A 17,787-nucleotide genomic window follows, 5' to 3' on the forward strand; every position below is an offset into this window, starting at 1 on the left:
ATGGGCCCTGGGCAAAGAGGTGTTAGCAGGTAGCAAGCAGTGCTCCTTTGTGTGTGCCCGGGCTGGGTTTGTGTTTGCTATGGCTGCTGTTTCCTACTGGGCTTGGTTTTCCAGTGATGTCATCAGAGAACCAAAGCCCAGCTTTGCTGTGTGACTGTGTACTTGTGCAGAGATAGCAGAGGTTGGGCTCTACTAAAAATGGAAACAACAGCTGGAAGACAGTTTGGAGTCCCTGATGGCATGATGGAACGTCATCATGGAGTTATAGTGATGGGGCTGGAGGGTGGGCTCCAAATTGGTCCTTAATAGCATATGCCATAGAGAGCTCATTTAGACTGTCCTTGCAGCCTGGAGCACAGCAGCAGAATCCCAGATTCCCTTGCAAACAAGTCGCAGACTCTGGCACCATGTTTCTTATATCGCAAAGAGGCCATACCTGCTGTGTTTGTCACATCATGTATTGACTCCACCCAGTGATCTGATGGAATCATTCTCCTCCCAGGATGTTTGCCTGGTAGCCAGTTGTTGTCACCGGGTGTTGGATGATGCCCTGGAAGCCTCTGTCTTGGGAAAGATAGCACTGGTTTTCAGTCACAAGCTTGTCATTATGTGGTGGCAACTGTTGTAGCCAAGACTTTGCAGAACATTGAAGTGATTTTTCTAGCAGATGTTGGAAGTCCTGTGCTGAAAGCTTTTTGTATTTCTAAAACATGATCCTAAACGAGCACTGTGACCTGTTTCAGCTGACTGGAAGCCTGGTAGCACAGTGAGACCGTGTCACTCTGTTAGATTCTAGAACCATCGCTGAGGACCGACTCAGGCATGATTTCATTGGAGACTTTAGATGCCATCTCCTGGCTCCTATATTACCAGGCTGCATGTTTAAATAAAAACATTTTGAAAGTAATCTTTAACCTACATGCCACTTTTTGTCCACTCTGCATATGAGAGTAAAACTTTGATTCTCAAGGTTTTCAAGTATGAGAAATTCTAAGTTAAAAAAGCCTTTGCCATAATACCTTTGTGACCAGAGATTTCTAATAGATGAAGAAGCCCTCACATCATAACTTTACATTAAGAGTCTTTGCTGGGGAAGCATAACGAATCTCTTTGATAAAACCTCCAAATTAACTCAGCCTTCTCCCTAAAGAAATGAATAGTGAGGCAATCAGGGTCGAGACTGTACTTCTTTTTAATTACTGATTATTGATTGTTTTTTAAGTGAGCTAGCCCACCTTTATGAAAGCTACTGGTGGTTGGAATTTCCCAAATCGTGTTGTAATGTATTGATATTTCATTTTGAGTGACTCTTATACCTTTCTAAAAAGTCATCTCTGCTCACAGAGGAAAGTTAGCACTTAAATTCATGTATTTTTGATATTCTTCCCAGTTGTTTTCTCTCCAGAGGAATGCTTTACATATATACATACGTTGAAATTACTTTTTGGGGATAATACAGTGAACTTCCAAAACTTCCTCAGGAAACAAGCTTAGAGCCACGAAAAGGATAAAATATCGAATAAAAGCTGATTGGTGTTGGTGTGGTGATTGGGCTGGTACCTGGAGGGAGTCCAGGAGGCCAGCGATGGCAAAAGGACAGGAGGTTCTGAAGTATCAGCTTTATTGAAGTGTCATTTGCAAATAAAATTTTAAGATGTTTAAAGTGTACAATGTGGTGATTTACTACATATATACATTGTGAAAGATTCTCACCATCTAGTTAATGAACACATCCAGCACCTCACATATTTATCTTTTTTTTTTTTTTTGCGGTACGCGGGCCTCTCACTGTTGTGGTCTCTTCCATTGCGGAGCACAGGCTCCAGATGCGCAGGCTTAGCAGCCATGACTCATAGGCCCAGCAGCTCCGCGGCATGTGGGATCTTCCCGGACCGGGACACGAACCCGTGTCCCCTGCATCGGCAGACGGACTCTCAACCACTGTGCCACCAGGGAAGCCCTTTTTTTTTTTTTTTTTTTTGGTGAGAACATTTAAGTTCTAGTCTCTTAGCAAATTTCAGTTATACAGTACAATGTGATCAACTGTAGTCAACATGTTATACATTAGATCCTCATAGGATATGTTATTCATCATTCATGAGTAATCAATATACATTATTCATCTTGCAGCTGAAAGTTTGTGCCCTTTTACCAAACTCTCCCTGTTCCCCTCACCCCCCAGTCCCTGACAACCACTTTTCTACTCTCTGTTTCTCTAAGTTTGACTTTTTAAAAAAAGATTCCATGTAATAAGTGATGCCATGCAGTGTTTGTCTTTCTCGGGATGGGATATTTTGACCTTTGACACCTGCAGGTCATGCCCACGCCACTCAGTGCATAGGAATCTGCTGAACTCACGATTTGTCATAGATACACCACGTGTGGAAGTCACTCTGAGTCCATATAACCCTTTCTGGCCTCTTAAGTCCAGGGTGTGAAATGTAAACCTCCCCAGACTGAGATCAAAGGAGTTATGTCTTGCACATTAGCTTGGATTTGCAGTCCCTCGTGGACTGTGCACGGGCAAGGTGCTTGTACTGGGTTTTCTTTCTTCCTCACATCTATTAGAGATGAGATATGTGCCTCTTCTATCCTGCCTCACTTATTATTCGGGGACCTGGGTGGCCTATATTTCTTTTTTTTTTTTTTCTTTTTTGGACTATATTTCTTAGTACTGCCTTCTCTGTTCTGTGCCATGCCTGCCATCTGTCTCCTAAGGCTCACTTAACTGCACATCCAGCCTTGGTCCTCCCAGGGGAGGGGTGAGGCGCCCAAGGGTACTACCACTCGAAAGTTCCAGACTTTGGGACCCAAGCTGCCTTACTCTAAATCAGGGGTCAGCAAACAAGAGCCAGAAAGTAAATGTTTTAGACTTTGTGGGCCATGCAGTCTCTGTCACAACTACTCAAATCTGCTGTTGTAGCGGGAAAGCAGCCATGACAACGTAAACGGATGTGTGCCAATAAAATGCTATTTTCAGCAACAGGCAGCAGGCGGGATTTGGCCCGCGGGCCCTTGTTTGCTGCCTCCCGGCTCTAAGCTATCCTCTCTGAGAAACAGTGTCATCACAGGGTTCTTGGGTCCAAGTAATATTAGGGCTGGACAAGGGAGTGTGGCCCTCTGTGAGTCAGGGAGAGAGTAAGGAATGAAGGAGAAAGGTCTAAGAATAGGAGGAAGCAGCGAGAAAAGGGAATAAGACACTTTGAGGACCATATTCACCAGGAATGGACCAAAAAGATGAAATTAGGTGTCTTCTATAAGTAGGAAGTTAATGTATGCAGAAGTCCTTTTGAATTGTAAAGCAAATACTGATTTTACAGTTATAAGGTGTGTTACTGTTTTAGGCAGTGCCAATCAATAGTCAACACATCAACTCTGGTATCTTGGTCAGGTGTTATTTTCATGTTTGGAAACTGCTTTGAGGTCACTAGGTGTCAGTAGAATGCAGAGAACTTTTAAGAATTCAGCTCAAGGATCCCTCTAGGCTCCCATGAACAGATAAACTAAGTGTTTTCAGGGAGCAGATGTTCCCTCAATAATGCATGCTCTATTTGAAAAACAAATGATTTAATTTAATTAGCCTTCATCTCAATAACAACAGTTTTATGATTCATGCCAACAGACTATTGTTAGCTTCTTGTAAAATGCTTTATTCATCAGGGTTCTTAGGGACAGTAGAGCGTGCACAAGCAGAAAAGAAAAAGTACACGATGCAAACAAGATGCAGCATTTGTGCTTATAACTCACGTAGGAATAATTGCGTATCACCACTATTTTCAAAGCAGACCCTGTAGCAAATAATCCTTCAATAGAGTACAGCCTGCAGTCTTTCCCCCAAGGAGTTCCTGTGAGATCCCTCCTACACACACACACACACACACACACACACACCCTGGCTCAGCCCTCACACCACAGAGACTCGAGATTCTGTCAGGACCTCCTCAAGATTTAATCCCATCTTGCCTCCTTTGATGGCACGTAGAACAATGTAAGAATAAACCAGCACAGAAGGCCCAGATGGTGCCACCTTATGAATTAAAGGTGGAGAGGAGGTGCCTTAATAGATGTGCCTCGTTTGTTCCTAATGCGCAGGCTGTTGGGTATCTCAGAATCATGCAGTGTTAGAGCTGCCAAAGAGCGTCTCAGTCAGCTCAGGCTGCTGTCACAAAAGACCACGGACTGGGTAGCTTAAACAGCAGACATTTATTTCTCACAGTTCTGGAGGCTGGGAAGTCCAAGATCAGGGTGCCAGTGTAGTTGGTTTCTGTTGAGGGTTTCTTGTGGGTTTACAGATGTCTGCTTTGTTCCTGTATCTTTACATGGTGGTAGTGTGTGTGTGTGGGAGAGAGAGAGGGGGAGAGAGGGAGAGAGAGAGGGGGAGAGAGAGAGAGAGAGATGGAGAAAGGAGGCATGCTCTCCTGTGTCTCTTCTTACAAGGGCACTAATCCCATCATGAGGGCTCCATCCTCATGACCTGATTACCTCCTAAGGGCCCCACTTCCAAATACCGTCAAACTAGGGGTTAGGGTTTTAACATATGAATCTTGGGAGTACATAAACATGCAGATCATAGCAGAGAATGAGTCAGTATAATGTCTCTGGAAGGCAATTTTGTAACCAGTTACAAACTATAATATGTGTATCTTTGAACAGCAATTCCACTTCAGGAAATGTGTTCTGAATATTGTGAAGACATCATAAATATGAGCAGAGAATATATTCAAGGATAATCATTACTGTGTTAGAATAGTAAAAACCTAGGATAAGCTTAAATGTCCAGCAGTAGCCTGGTATTAATAAATTGGGGATGACTTTTTTGACATGGAAAGATGTTAAGCAGGTTATAAAACAACCTGTGCAATTGGATCCCATTTTTGTTGAAATGTTCATATACGTGCATATGGATGCTGTTTGGAAGGAGATATAACAAGGTATTAACAGTGGTTATCTTTGGGTAGTAGGATTGTAATTATAATGTTTTTCTTGATAATCTGTGTTTTCAAAATTTTCTAACATGGAAGGTACCACTTTTTAATAAGAAAAAGAGATAAATTATTATAGGAAACAAAATAACTGCCTCCATTTCAAGTTTCTAAGTTCACATCTATTGAAGAAAAACATGTTTGTTTTTTAATGCAGTTGGGTTTTTTTGTCACAGTTATAGGCTACAACATGATCGTTACAAATGTTTATTGAATTTGAAATTCTTAGGATTCTCGCATTGGGGCCATTTCAAACAGGCAGATGGCAGGATATGGAACCTTTTGCTTGCATCCCTACCTCTGACAACTGAGTAGCTGTAAGCGCCAGCAGTTCTGTTCAGGGCAAAGTCTCTGAAGCACTTGAGAAAAGCAGAGGAAGAAATGTAAATTAGAGTCATGACTGCAGTTTCCTGTTGTATCTTGCTGCTTTGTACCAAACTAGCAAGAGAAGGGAAAACTTTTTTTTTTAAGTTACAAAAATAATACATGGTGATTCATTCAGCAAGTATTTGAGTGCCTACTGTATATGCCAGGTATTGTGTTAGGTGTAAGGGGTGCATAATGAACAAAACAGACAAAAATCCTTGCCCTCATAGAGCTACGTTCTAATTGATGCAGACAGACAAGAAACAACTAAAAATGAAAGTGGATGATATAATAGGTGTAGAGAAAAATAGAGCTGGGTAAGTGGATAATGTGTATGTGTGTGTGCCTGAGTATGGGCCAGTGGATGGGGGGGTTTGTTATTCTATATAGGGTGGATAAGAAGGACTCATGGATAAGAAGCTGTGACAAAGCGAGAGAGAGGCATGGAGATATATACACTACCAAACGTAAGGTAGATAGCTAGTGGGAAGCAGCCACATAGCACAGGGAGATCAGCTTGGTGCTTTGTGACCGCCTGGAGGGGTGGGATAGGGAGGGTGGGATAGGGAGGGTGGGAGGGAGCTGCAAGAGGGAGGAGATATGGGAACCAATGTATATGTATAACTGACTCACTTTGTTATAAAGCAGAAACTAACACACCATTGTAAAGCAATTATACTCCAATAAAGATGTAAAAAAAAAAAAAAGATGACTTTTGAGCAGAGATTTGAATACGTGAAGGAGTGAACCATGCAGGTATCCGGAGGGGGAGGGCTCCAGGCTGAAGAATGTTTGATGATCAACAATGAGGTCAAAAGCAGTTTTATTCCACTTGTAAATGGAAACATCACTGTAGATATCTTTAAATACCTCAACAACAATAATAATAAATAATAAAGTATAGTCAAGTAGTACATATGTAGCCTCCGAAAGATACCAATTTATATCCCACAGCAGTATATGAAGGCATTAATTTTATGACCCCCTGTATAAGATACCATCTTTTAAAAATTGCTAGTTTCTTGGGCAAAACTTGATATATCATTGTTTTATTTTAAAGTTCTTTTTAGTATTAGGGCGGCTGAATAACTTTTCACATGTTTATTGGCCATTTGTGTTTCTTGTGTGTGTGTGTATGTGTATGAGAGAGAGTCGCACATGTACACATACACAGACAGACAGGAAAAGGAGAGAGAAAATTACCTATTTCTGTCCTTTGAATGTTTTTCTTTTTTCTTTTGGGGAGTTGGTTTTTTTCTTATTGATTTGTAAACACTCATTATACATCAAGGATATTAAACTCCAACCTGTTTTATATGTTGCCAGTGTTTTTCCTGGTTTGCTAATCATCTTTTCATTTTCTTTATGGTGTTTTGGCCATCTTATGGCCGTCTTAGGTGGATCTGTCAGTCTTTCCTAGTGGCATCTGAACTTGGAGTTATGTGTGGAAAAGCCAGAAGGAGAGCATTTATTGAGTGTTGTTTTCAATGTGCCACATGCTACCTCAAGTGCTGCGTATTCATTCTTTTAGCTAATTGTCTCAATAGCCTTCTGAGCATTATTATCGCCATTTTATAAATGTAAAACGGAGCTCTCACTGCAAACTAGCTTTAGAGTTGGGATATAAATCAACTAGCTTTAGAGTTGGATACACATCTTCTAAATAGGAAGGTTTGCCTGACCACATTCTTTCTACTACACAGAGCCTCCTGCTCTATACTTGTGCATCCTTCCTACTCCCACCTCTAGATAACCTAGATGACCCCTAGATGATCCCAGCCCTAGATGCCCTGACCTAGAAGAAAGGGCACAGCCCAGGGACATGTGTGAAGTGTGTCCATTCCTTAGAGCTGTTGGTTAAAGTTTTCAGCTAACTGCTGGAACATTCCTTGGGAGTGAAGAGAGCTAATTATAATTTCCAAAGATTTGAGCAACCATGTGAATAAGATTATACTCTCCAGTGCCCAGAACCAGGTACAGTTTCCATCACTTATTGCTATATCTCCTGAGGAAAGAATCCTCAGTTTTAGCAGACCTACCTAGGATGTAAAAGTTAGTTTCCTTTCTTTCTGAAGAAAGGATTTTAAAGAAATGCTTCAAGAGGTGGCAAAAACACAAAGAAGCACCGCCCTTGTAGCTGGTACTCACCTTGTTTCCACACTGCCTGGAAGAGTATGGAAAATTCAGTCATCATGAATTTTATCTGCCCCGGTAGCTGTTGAAAGGTCTGACCCCTCCATGTTGTAAGATCACACTTACAGTCGTGGAAACCCTGGAAGCCAGAGGTCCAAATTCTAATTCCTGGAGCAGCCTGTGTATATTTTTTCTGGTTGAAGTTCTTCCTTTTTTTTTTTTTTTTTTAACAACAAAAAGAAACTTATGCTTTATTGAGAGAAAAATTCTACTCTAGTAGTAAGATATAGAGGAAAATTTAGTCAGACCTTGTGCTATGCTCTGTACTTACAGTACTTACAGAGATGGAAATTTTTTTTTTTTTTTTGGCTTAAAATAACACAGGTTTGCTATCTTACAGCTCTGGAATTCAGAAGTCCAAAATGGTTTCACTTGGATAAAAAGTCTTTGGCTGTAAAGAATTTGTTACAATTAGGAATTTTTTCCCGCATTTTTTATGTTACAAAACTTTGCAGTACATCTTAAGTTTTCAAAGGTCCCAATTCCTTTTCAGAAATTTTTCCCCAGAAAATTTATATTTATACATATCTTCTAATTTTGCCTAAACTTTCGTTTTGAAGTTATTTCTTTGTATTTTAGGGCGGAGGGGTTAAAATACAAGAGGTTCCCTAGCGCTGTTTTATTTCCCTCACATCCAGATACCCTGACGTCTCCTGAAGTATGTATGAGAGTTGGCGGGAGTTTTCTTTGTTTAGGAGTGGGTGGGGCACGCATGTCTGGAGCCTCACTGGCCTTCCATTCTGAAGTGTCTGGACTTGGCCGCAGCTGGGCCAGCCGCTATTTCCCCACCCCTGCCCCGCACACGCCTTCCTTCCTTCGTCATCATGCTCCCCACAGTACATGCTCTGGGCTTCCTTCTAGGGCACAGCATGTCATGGCACTTGGCCCTTAATGTCTGATGGGAAAGGCTTTTCCTAGAAGAGTAGCAATTGGTTGGTATTAGCTTGGCCCCTTTAGGATGGAGGCTGGCATTTCCATTCTTTGTTCACCTTTTGGTTGGAAGTACAGATGTCTGTGATGGCAGCAGGACTAGTAATAGCAGAATATTTCTCAGGTAACTAGCTGCTTGAGCTGCTACCAGGGCAAAATCATGTTGTGTTTGCAACTTATTTATTTATATATCATTGTCTCACATTAGATTATTATGAGATCCTTGAGGGTAAAGTATGAGAGGCGGTTAAAAGCAAGGTTTTAAGTCAGACAGGCCTGAATTCAAATTGTGGCTTTGCCATTACCAGCTTTTCTGACCATAGACAAATTACTTAAACTCTTTGTGCCTCGGTTTCCTCATCTGCACAGTGGGGGTAATAATGATAATAATAATGATACTTTCCTCGTGAGACTGTTGTGCAGATTTTATTATTATTTTTTATTTATCTATTTTTAGATAAATATTTTTTGGCCACGCTGCACAGCTTGCAGGATCTCAGTTCCCCCACCAGGGATTGAACCCAGGCCACAGCAGTGAAAGCCTGGAATCCTAACCACTAGGCAACTGGGGAACTCCCACAGATTTTAAAAAGATTACAGTGTAGAAAACATTTAGCACAGTGCCTGGTTTGCAGCAAGGGCTCAAAAAATGTCATTGGTGATGCTGCTGTGTTTTTTTTTGTGGTTTGTTTGTTTTTTAAATTTATTTATTTTTGACTGCTTTGGGTCTTTGTTGCTGCGAGTGGGCTTTCTCTAGTTGCGGAGAGCGGGGGCTACTCTTCGTTGTGGTGCGAGGGCTTCTCGTTGTGATGTGTGGGCTTCTCATTGTGGTGGCTTCTCTTGTTGTGGAGCACCGGCTCTAGGTGTGCGGGCTTCAGTAGTTGTGGCACGTGGGCTTCAGTAGTTGTGGCTCGTGGGCTCTAGCACGCAGGCTCAGTAGTTGTGGTGCACAGGTTTAGTTGCTCCGTGACATGTGGGATCTTCCCGGACCAGGGCTTGAACTCGTGTCCCCTGCATTGGCAGGTGGATTCTTAACCACTGTGCCACCAGGGAAGTCCCTGATGCTGCTGTTAATATTAACTCTGGCGCTGTGAGCACCTTGCAAGTTGCTGTGAGTTTGGCTGAATGACTATATACAGGAAGTAGGGTTCGAAGGCCTTATCTGAGACTAGAAACATTTTCATGCCCTGTTCCCTGGGAAGTTGTACAAAAGCAGGTCTGATGATAGAGTGCCTGCCCATGTTAATAAAATTACCAAAGAACACTTCTTGAACAGGCTCCATCCCAGGAGAGCAGTTCATTGAGTTACTTGGGATTATTATGTTGTATCCTGCTGGAATGTCTTCACTAATTTATATTTATTTTAGAATAACTCTGGGAACTTGAATTAGTGAACCGAATGCATTTGTAACTGATGGGGGAAGCAAATTGCACCCTCAGTGATGTGTACTCTATGGAAAGACTGGGATTTTGCTTTTTAAAACTTTATTTCAACATAACTATACTTACAGAAATACACTCATATTGGTTATTAGAATGCAATTTAACTTATCCTACACAATTTGGACCAAAAAACTTGGTACATGGTTTGCTTTAAAAAAGAAAGAAAAAGCATTTGCAAACTGGTTTATTTTTCATCTATTACAAATGTGTATAAAAGATCCACCATCAAATGCTGCTAAAACAAACAGCATGAACCTTGAGAAATTAAACTTTGGTTTGTCTCTGAAAAATAACATGTATTGCACTGTAAAAGTTTATAAAATTGGTGCAACAAAACATTGTTGTAATGTTTCAATGCCAGTTCACAAAGTTCAATAACTAATGGATGTTGATGAGGGTGGGGAGAGCCTATGTGTACGTATGAAAATATAAAAGCTATCCAATCTAGTTAATATTGCATGCAGATCACAAGTTTACTCAAACCAAGATTCAGGTAATTTCTTAAATCTGAGTTAACACTACCAGTCCAGTTCATCTCCTGTCAACAAGGAAACTGCACAGTAGCTGTTTTTCTGATTTGTGCAAAAAAGAAAATGAAGTTTCTTCCCCCAGGTTTTCAGTGTAGAACTGAAACTACAGGAAAGGTATTCTGAGGAGAGCAAGATTCTAAACTGTGTTGAAAAAGCAGTTCTTGGGACTGGCTGTCCAGTGGTTAGGACTGCATGCTTTCACTGCCAGGGGCCCGAGTTTGGTCCCTGGTTAGGGAACTAAGATCCTGCAAGCCATGCAGTGTGGCCAAAAAAAAAGAAAAAAGAAAAAGAAAAAGGAAAAGCAGTTCTTGGTGTGGCCACAAGGGAATCAAAGAAATGTGCCCTTGAGAAGTCCTTGGACATTCCCTGAACTGGCATCCCAGGTAAATGGTTGAGGCTCAGCAATTGGCCACCCAGCTCAAGTTCAGGCACTCTTTTCAATTCCATCCTTTCACACTGTGGTTCCTTTTGTTGTGGTTCCCTGGAGCTGTTTGGTACCTTGCCTAGGTAAATTGCCTTTAAAAATTTTTTTAAATAATTTGGCATGTGTTCAAAGCCTCCGGCTACTTAAATTCTAAAGAATAACATTCACTGCTTCTTTTAAAAAAAATCAGATCTGTTCTTTCTCCCAACCTGCAGGAAACCTTTTCCATCTCCAGCTCGTCTGTGCCCGATTGTGGGATCAGTAATGCCACATCGTTGGCTGAGTGATGGACTGTAGTCAGGATGGCTTGGTCAGCTTCCATCCCTCTCAATGATACAGAGCAAATCATGCTTCACAAGTCACCTGGGGATGTTTAGACAACCATGAGTGCTGTATTTGGTGTATGGGAGCGTCATACCTTCCAGCGAGGTCTTTTGGACATAAAGTGACAGAAATCTATGGCCTCTTTCCCTTTTACAGATCTGATGTTTTGACATGGCTTCCTGCTTCAGTGCTGTTTGTGGGTATCATCTATGCTGGTTCCAGAGCACTGTCCAGACTGGTAAGTATTAGAGGTTTTGGGGGGGACAGTCCCTTTCCCTTCTTCCCCTTTGCCTTTAACTTGTTGCGCCTTGGATCAATAGGGGGCAAAGCAACAGCTTTAATGATGGTGCAGCTAGATTGAAGAACAAGTCTTGGGGCTGAGGCCAATGTGGAGTGGTCCCACTCCCTGAATGGAAGATAACCAGATAACAGGGAAGGACTGACTTGTTTTACAAGATGGAGAGCTGCAGATGGAGACGCAGGAAGCCGGAGTAGTGATATTTGTGGAGCCTGCTCTGCGTGGATACACCCCGTCCTTGGGAGCAAGGAGGGTGGGCTCAGTCTGCTCCTTGCTTCCGGGGACCGTGACCCTGCCCATCAATAACACGGCCTGGGCGGGCTGGGCTTAGTCGTGGGTTCGCATGCTTGGTACGGAATTGATGCCCAGTATACAGGGACACTAGTGAAACAAGTGTTCCTTCTGTCCTCCCACCCAGACCCCAGGACTGAGCTCCTCAAAGGAGGGTACTGTGAGGAAAAGATTTCTTCCAGCTGTGTTATATATGATATGGAACTCCAAAAATTTAGTTATTTTGCCACCAAAGGAGAATCCATAAATATCAGCATTGACCAGAGTCTCAGAACATGGCTTAAAACTCAGGAACTTTTTGTTTTCATATAGTTAAGGTTTTGTTTTGTTTTTTTAATTGGGGTATAGTTGCTTTACAATGTTGTATTACTTTCTGCTGTACAACGAAGTGAATCAGCTATATGTATACATATATCCCCTCCCTCTTAGACCTCCCTCCCACCCCACCCCCCATCCCACCCACTTAGGTCACCACAGAGCACCAAACTGAGCTCCCTGTGCTATACAGCAGATTCCCACTGGCTATCTATTTTACACATGGTAGTGTTTATATGTCAATCCCAATCTCCCTATTCATCCCACTTCCCCCTCCCCCACCGAGTCCACATGTCCATTCTCTACGTCTGCATCTCTATTCCTGCCCTGCAGATAGGTTCATCTGTACCATTTTTCTAGATTCCACATATATGCGTTAATACACGATATTTGTTTTTCTCTTTCTGATTTACTTCACTCTGTATGACAGACTCTCGGTCCAGCCACGTCTCTGCAAATGACCCAATTTTGTTCCTTTTTATGGCTGAGTAATATTCCATTGTATACATGTACCACATCTTCTTTATCCATTCGTCTGTCGATGGAACTTTAGGTTGCTTCCATGTCCTGGCTATTGTAAATAGTGCTGCAATGAACATTGTGGTGCATGTATCTTTTTGAATTATGGTTTTCTCAGGGTATATGCCCAGTAGTGGGATTGCTGGGTCATATGGTAGTTCTATTTGTAGTTTTTTAAGGAACCTCCATACTGTTCTCCATAGTGGCTGTATCAATCTACACTCGCACCAACAGTGCAAGAGGGTTCCCTTTTCTCCACACCCTCTCCAGCATTTATTGTTTGTAGATTTTTTGATGATGGCCATTCTGACTGGTGGGAGGTGATACCTCATTGTAGTTTTGATTTTCATTTCTCTAATGATTAGTGATGTTGAGCATCTTTTCATGAGTTTGTTGGCCGTCTGTATGTCTTTTTTGGAGAAACGTCTATTTAGGTCTTCAGGAATGGTTTTATACTCTAATTGCTGTTTTTAATCTATCAGAAAATGATTGTATCCTAATGTTTGAAAACATGAGAAATTTTCAAACAATTCAGTCTTTTAATGTAAAGTTTGTTATGTTGGCCCCTTAGGCCTCAGATATGAAAACAGTAAAAACAAAATCTGCCTCTCTGGATAATAATATAGTATTGTTAGGACAACTCCAAAGCTGCAAAGTAGTGGCTGAGAATTAACTGCGATAATTTCTAAATTAAATCGATAATTTCTAAATTAAATCATCATTTTCCTTTCATGATTCATAAGCTTGAGTAGATGGGATGATGTGTGCGATGGGGGAGAAAATAGCCTGGGTGACCTAAGAAGTGAGACGCAGAGCACGTTGGTGCTGAGCCCAGAAGAGGGGGCCAGGCTGGCTCTCAGCTGCCGCTCTTGATGCTGTCAGGCTCCTCCAAGTCCATGGCCTCTCTTTACGGCCTCTGGCCTGCAGGGGGAGCTTCCTCTTCTATAGCAGAGTATAGGATTTGACTGGAAAACAAAAAAAACAAAAAACAATCTTTCGTTGTACAAACGTTTTTGAAATTTTTTGTAGGCTCTGGATAGTTATGGATGCCAGAGTTTTGAAGTTTGAATAGCTAAGGTGTTGTGCTAATAATGATAATAATTTTTTGTTTGTATAGTGCTTTTTTTTGTTTGTTTTTTGTTTTTTTGTTTTTTGCGGTACGTGGGCCTCTCCCATTGCAGAGCACAGGCTCCGGACGCGCAGGCTCAGCGGCCATGGCTCACAGGCCCAGCCGCTCCGCGGCATGTGGGATCTTCCCGGACCGGGGCTCGAACCCGTGTCCCCTGCATCGGCAGGCGGACTCTCAACCACTGCGCCACCAGGGAGGCCCTGTATAGTGCTTTTTCATGTGTTCTCCGGAGTGATTTCCTTTGTATCTTTTCATGTGAGTCTCACAGTCACCTGATATGTGAGGCAGATGTTAATAACCTGGCAGAGGAAAACACGTAGGTGTGGGAAGTCTCGGTAAGCTGTCTCTAGTCCCAGGTAATGGCAGCTCTTCTGACTCCCCACCTTTTGCCTTTTCAGATTTGTCTCTTTAGGATCAAGGTATATGGATTTTAGAATGAGCCCAGGGTACAGTAGACATGCATAAGCTTGAGACTCTTGGTTGCAAGTGTTAGAAAGCTCACCAACTGGTCTAAGTAAAGGGAAATTTCCTGGTTCACATTAATGAAAAGTCATAGTGTAGAAACTGCTTCAGGCATGGCTTGACCCAGAGGTTCCAATGACCTACTCAGAATCCAGCTTCTGTCTCTCTTTCAGTTCTGCTCTCTGTCTTTGCTTCATTTCACAGCCAGGCTCTCACCTCATGGGTGTTGTTGACTTCAGGCTGACATCCTCACAATTTTAAGTCTAATGGAAAGACTGTCTTCCTTGTAGCTTCTGCATGAGTCTCACAATTCACTCTGATTGCATCAGTCAGGACCACTGCCCATCCCAGGTCTAAAAGCTGGATGGATTTACATTGATTGACCAGTCCTGGATCATGACTTTTCTGAACCATTCACTGTGACTGGAGAGACTCAGAGCACTGTTTGGCCAGCCCTGGTCATACAGTATCCCCAGCTGGACCCACAGACTGAGAAAGGGTGAGGCAGATGCTTTATATTGGAGTGCTTTACCAAGGAAGGGATAAGGAGGCTAGGTGGCCAAAAAACCCTCAAAAGTCCATTGTAAATGTCAATCTAGTACGTCTCAGGCAGATGGAGATTTCTGTAACCTGGAGCAATGCTTCTCAGAGCGTGGTCCACAGAAGGTGATAGCCTGTGAGCTCTTTGTTACCTGTCTGTAAGGAGATTGTGCCAGAATGAACATCACGCTTGGCACTAAACACGCTGATGAGTTTGAGCTGACATTTTTTTTTTTCATAGCAGGACTTTTTGAGGAAGGAAGCAGTGCACTGACTTATATTCTGTGCGAGATCCTTATCTTTTGGAGGGACCGCATTGGAGTGCCCCTGGCCTAGAGCACAGACTTCTCTCATTGGCAGAACGAAGCTGCTGCAATTCAAACTCTGAGCAAAGGGAAACAACCCCAGACCAAATATATCCAGCTAGAGTGGGAGGAGGACAGAAAGGAGACACTTATTATTGTTTTTTTTTAGTGAAATAACTCAACCCAGCATCTGTTCTTTGTTCTCTGAGTTTTTTGTTTTTACATAGTTGCTTAAAAATTTACAGAGTGGATGAAACACGAGGCACTCGTACAGCCTGTGTTAGATGGAAAACCCGTGTCAACATGCTGGTGCCAGGCTGGCAGTCTCATGAATCCACGAGGACCTGGGGGAAACATGCTCAGTTAAAATCCGTGGGTGTGTTGTTATGCAAAACACTGAGGAAGTTGCTCTGCTCCATAAAGGCCTCCTTCATCTGACAAGACTTTGAAGTTATCCTTCTGATGTGCAACTCCTGAGAGTAAGCTGATGTAACTCTTCAAAGGCGAGGTGGGGACAGTTCTTTATTGATTTTTCTACCTGGAACTCACAACCAAATGATAGAATTAAGGGAAGGAGATTATTCTTGTGGCTCTCCATTCAGCAAATATTTATTGAGGAATCTACTTCTGGGGGCTTAATGAGGAAGAAGACCTGCTTCCTGACCTTGAAGAACTTCCAGGGGAATCCGTGAGAGACACACAACTCACCATGGGAACAGACATCGTGAATAGTCAGTGTTATATATGTGTGCCGGGCACTTCCTATTGTCAACCCTCATGACATATGAAGTTGGACTTAATTACTCCCATTTACAGTTGAGGAAACTGAGATGCAAATTATTTGACCAAGGTCACCAACTAGTAAATGTTAAAGTGGAGATGCAAACTCAAGCCTGTCCGACGATAGTGGTTCATCTGCAACGCTTACCCTCTTTCCTCCCTAAATCACAACAAGCAAAGGAGATGAGCCCATCAGGATGGAGCTGGGAGGAGGGGAGAGGAGCCGTGTGGCTGTCCTCCCTTCTACAGGGGCTAATTTAGCTCTGCTTCGCCAGCGTTCCTGCCCTGAATAAGGTCACAGTGATGAGGGCTGATGGCATGAATGTCAGTCTTTGGAGGGACAGAACAACGTCAACCAGTCGTTATTACTCTTATTATAATTTCCCTGCCGCAGCCCTTCTCAGCTGGACAGGATTGCCCCAAAGCCTGTGCTGGTGAGTGTTTAGAACAGATGTGTAGATTCTCACACTCGGGAGCTTCAGGGAGAAGCCATCCCAGTGCTGGTGATCTGGGTGCTCAAACCATGCTCTTTTCTTGCTTAGGGTGAGCAGTTGGAAGACTCTGCAAATCTAACCTGAGGCATCTCGACAGGACTGGCCTTGGTTTCCTACCCAGCACTTTGATCTTGAGCCTTCCCTAACTGCTTGTCAGGGTTTCTGTCTTCGCTCAACACAATGGAATAGAGATTGGCCGGGGGTGTCGGTGAGGAAACACACATGGATAATCGGACTCGCGTGGAGTGAAATTACTCAGTTAAGCAAACTGGAGCCTGTGGGTTCCCTCCCGCTTGGTTTGGCTCCAGTATCACATAAGGGATCTTGGATCCATGGGAAAAGGACGTAAATGTTGATCTATCAGTAGAATGGAGACCCTTCCCCTAAGGTTCCCTGTCACTGTGGTTAGAGGCAGTTCTCTTTCACATGGTTTTCTCATCAGAGGTGATCAGAGTCCGATTGCAAGGATTACTTAAGATGTGGGCGCAGTAGCAAAATAGTAACCCCCTCCTCTGCATTTTAGTTATGTTCCTGCCCCATCTAAAGATGTTTTCCATAACCCTTATAAAATGACTTATTAAAACTGGGCTCCAAGCGGAAAACTTCATGACACTGGAGTTAGCAGTGATTTATTGGCTGTAACAGCAAGACGTGTGCAACAAAAGAAAAAAACAGGCAAATTGGACTTCATCAAAATGAAAAACTTCGGTGTATCAAAGCACACCGTCAACAGAGTAAAATGGCAATTCACAGAATGGGAGAAAATATTTGAAAATCATCTATCTGATAAGGGATTAATATCCAGAACACATAGAAAACTCCTAAAATTCAACAACAAACACCAAACAACCTGATTGAAAAATGGGCAAAGGACTTGAATAGACATTTCTCCAAAGAAGACATGCAAATGGCCACTGAGCCCATGATGAGGTACTCAACATCGTTACGCATTAGGGAAATACAAATCAAAATCATGAGATACCACTTCGTGCCCATTAGGATGACTGTTATCAAAAAAACAGAATATAACAAGTGTTGGTGAGGGTGTGGAGAAATTGGAACTCTTGTGCGCTGCTTTTGGGAATGCAAAAATGGTACAGCTGCAATGAAAAACAGTATGGTGATTCCTCAAAAAATTGAAAATAGAGTTACCATATGACCCAACAAAAAAATTGAAAGCAGGGACTTGAGCAGGTATTTTGTATACCTGTATTCACAGCAGCATTATTCGTAGTAGCCAAAAGTTGGAAACAATCCAAGTGTCTGTTGACAGATGAATGGATAAACAAAATGGTATATCAGTACAATGGAATATTATTCTGGCTTAAAAAGGAAGAAAATTCTGACACATGCTGCGACATGGATGAACCTTGAAGACATTATGTTAAATGAAATAAGCCAGGCACAAAAGAACAAGTCCTGTATGATTCTACTAATGTGAGTTACTTAGAAGAGTCAGATT

General features: G+C 42.4%; 1 protein-coding gene across 6 annotated transcripts in view; it reads left to right on the forward strand.

Annotated features, from left to right (window-relative positions):
* TMEM241 (transmembrane protein 241) overlaps nt 1–17,787 on the forward strand; it is a 106,236-nt gene that overhangs the window by 11,959 nt on the left and 76,490 nt on the right. For all 6 annotated transcript variants that reach the window (XR_003793739.1, XM_029224110.1, XM_029224122.1 and 3 more), the window contains one exon: nt 11,349–11,430. Coding sequence is in view for 5 of the 6 variants with exons in the window: in XM_029224110.1 (XP_029079943.1) it covers nt 11,349–11,430 (82 nt within the window). In the remaining variant the exon portion in view is untranslated. The remainder of the gene's footprint in view (nt 1–11,348; nt 11,431–17,787) is intronic.

The sequence above is a fragment of the Monodon monoceros genome, unplaced genomic scaffold, assembly GCF_005190385.1.
Source record: "Monodon monoceros isolate NGI ecotype Baffin Bay Population unplaced genomic scaffold, NGI_Narwhal_1 Super_Scaffold_1, whole genome shotgun sequence".
Lineage (NCBI taxonomy): Eukaryota > Metazoa > Chordata > Mammalia > Artiodactyla > Monodontidae > Monodon > Monodon monoceros.